This window comes from Diaphorina citri, unplaced genomic scaffold, assembly GCF_000475195.1.
Source record: "Diaphorina citri unplaced genomic scaffold, Diaci psyllid genome assembly version 1.1 scaffold1590, whole genome shotgun sequence".
Taxonomy (NCBI): Eukaryota; Metazoa; Arthropoda; class Insecta; order Hemiptera; family Psyllidae; genus Diaphorina; species Diaphorina citri.
This window is the reverse complement of record NW_007379016.1, coordinates 1-2935: the sequence shown is the minus strand read 5'-3', so window position 1 is coordinate 2935 and position 2935 is coordinate 1. Positions and strand designations below refer to the sequence as shown.

General features: G+C 43.7%; 1 protein-coding gene across 1 annotated transcript in view; it reads right to left on the bottom strand.

Moving 5' to 3' along the window:
* The window catches only part of LOC103516524 (probable 28S rRNA (cytosine(4447)-C(5))-methyltransferase), a 22119-nt gene extending 19186 nt beyond the window's left edge, over window positions 1–2933 (bottom strand). Inside the window, 1 exon segment of the mRNA XM_008481493.1 lies at window positions 2847–2933. Coding sequence (XP_008479715.1) covers window positions 2847–2933 — 87 coding nt within the window.
* Between the last annotated feature and the right edge of the window lie 2 nt (window positions 2934–2935).

Genomic DNA, 2935 nt, shown 5'->3' with positions numbered 1-2935 from the left:
TGTGTTAGTGCTATACCAGTGCGGGTACGGGTACATAATAATAATTATAACTCACCAGAAATAGAGCAAGTTGAATAGGACCAGTAGCCACAGTGGGGGAGCGTGGCATTGAGAACAGCTCAATAGCTTGCTAGTAATCAAGTCACGCTGATGTGCGCAGGACTGCGTGTCAGCTGTATAACAGTGGTGTAGGTCACATAGATAGGCATAAGCTTGTGGAAGCCGCCGCCGAGGATGGCGGCGACGGTACGAGCTAGAAGGCGCCGAGTGTTGAATTTAAGCAGATAGTCCGACCAGTGGAGCGCGTGCTGGCCACGAGACAGGTCAATAGCTTCTAGTATCAAGGTCGGACCGCCGCGTGTAGTGGTAGGGTGTATAGTATGGCGTTACGGTTACATAATAATAATTATTGGCTCACCAGATAGAGCAAGTTGAATAGGACCAGATAGCCACCAGTGGGGAGCTGCAGTTGGAGACAGCTCAATAGTTCTAGTGATCAAGTGCACGCGTGTTAGTGTCGTAGTGGTAAGTAGTGCGTAGGTACATAATAATACTTATAAGCTCACCAGAATAGAGCAAGGTTGAAAGTAGACCAGGTACACGACACCAGTGGGAGCGGTGCATTGAGCAGGTCAATAACGCTTCTAGTATCAAGTCACGCTGTAGTGTGTAGGCAGCGTGCTACATCAAAGCATCCTTGTTAGTTCTTGACTCCTGGCTAGTCCTTAGACTATAACACCGGTACCATGTACATGGGGCGTTAAGAACACGATCAATCGTTTCATCACTGGAGTAGGAGAAAAAGCAAGGGAGCTAGTTAGAGTAAAAAGCTTCAGTGACAATACGTCCTTGAACAAAATGGACCGCGCGGCCGACAAGGGACTCAGAAAGAGACCACCTGTAACAAAAAGTAATAATAGATAAAAAGCTAGGTATGTACGTATTGACGTATGAGGTTGGTATCGTTTATAAAAAAAAAAAGAGGTTTGGATTAGAGCGAGCTGTAACAACGGGAGGGCATACACAAAAACCCCCACTCCAAGAGCTTAGGTGTAGGGGCGCACAGGGCGCCGGAAGGATGGGTTCAGCTGATAGGGAATCTAAGAAACAAACAGAGTTTTATCGTTCCCCGACATCGAAGAGAGAATGACGACAGGGATGAGGAGAAAAGCCAGCCGTCCCGAGAACGAACATTTACAATAAAATCTGCTGCCCGCAGGGCGGGACCTAGAAAACCTTTAATTCAGTATACAATATAATGAGTTATTAATCGTAGATGCTATACAAATAGATAATGATTTCTTTATTGAAAGGTTGCCCAACAGTCCTCACATAAAAAGCTTCACTATTACCAATGGTAATAGATAGAAAGCAAAAAATATATATTATTTTCCTTCCTACAGTTATAAAAAGTAAGGAAAACGGCGGTGGAAACTCATCCTCTTTTATTAAAAAGAAAACAAAAAAAAGGTTCCCACGCTGTCTTACCTTGCCATATTGTCTTCCGGTCCAGACATGTAACCCACAGAGTTAATTACGCCGCAGGCGATGGAAATTCCACGATAGGCCGTTAGACTCTCCTTACTCACGTCATTGGGCGAGACAGAAACACCTGTGTTCTTCATTTAGGAGCCAGCTGCAAATGAAACAGAGAGTTACACATATGAAGTTTAGGAGTAAGAGGAGCAAAGGGTTGAATAGTAGCTTTTCTTTACCTTAAAACAAATAATGTTTTTTTTTCTTCTTCTTCTTCTTTCTTCTTCTTCTCTTCTTTTCTTCTTCTTCTTCTCTTCTTCTTTTTCTTCTTCTTCTCTTCCCCTCTTTAACAAGGAACCGCTTACTTAATAAAGTTTTATCGTCCGAAAAGCCAATCCGAGCTTAAGGCTCGGAAGGATAAAATCCGCACGGGCGGGAAATCGAATCCGCGACCCCTAGTGCTTACAAACGGCAGACCGCCTCTAGCCTCGAATCTAACTAGCGCTGGCGAAATAGTACTTACTGCTAGGGTAAAGGAACTCTTTTATTTTTAACATTACATTTTTTGAGGAGAACTACTTTACTTCCCCTAATCTCACCTATATGCGAGCTTTTGCCGCCGGTGCGGCGCACAAGCATATTCCAATATTCTCTCATTAGTGTTGCGGTGCTAATGCCGCCACTGGTATACATACTAGAGGCGCCTTGGCAGAATTATAATGGCCGCCCCAAATACTCAGGTGTGGCGCCCAATAGGGCCACCGTAGAATTGTAAATAACGAGGCCTACCTTGGACCACTTTCCTATCGGGTCCAAGTTTACCCCACGATTCACTAGAGCCTGGAACATAAAAGTGAAAAATTTTAGACTGGTTAAAAAAGGAATGTAATAGCGGAGGACTTATCGTCCCGAAAGAACAGTATAGAAGGAAAAACATTCTGAGAACGAGTCCAATATAAGAAAACCAAGATAGGAGAAAGTCAAACGTCCGAGAACGAGCCAATAAAAATAAAATATTGCTCAAGCCAATACATAATTGATCTAGTTTCAGTTCGCCCCCCAGTCAAATTATCCAGATTTATTATTATTTTTTTTTTAATAGGTTTGACAGAGGGAACTTTAACTGCTATGGTCTTATCGTCCCGAAATCGAAGAGAGAAGGAAGACAGGATAGGAGAAAGCCAGCCGTTCCGAGAACGAACATTATCCCATCAGGATAAAATCCGCCCCGGGCGGGAATCGAACCCGCAGCCTAGCGCTTACAAGTCAGACGCACTACCAACTAAGCTAACTAGGCTGCCTTATCCAGATTAATAAATTCATAACTTGAGCATTTCAAATAACCAACTAACGAGGGAGATTAATTTTACCTGAGCCAAATCTCGTCGTCTAGTCTTGAGCGTGTTGGTTCGAATGGTGAGAGGTCTCTGGGTTTCACTCGCTTCCAGAAATGACATCA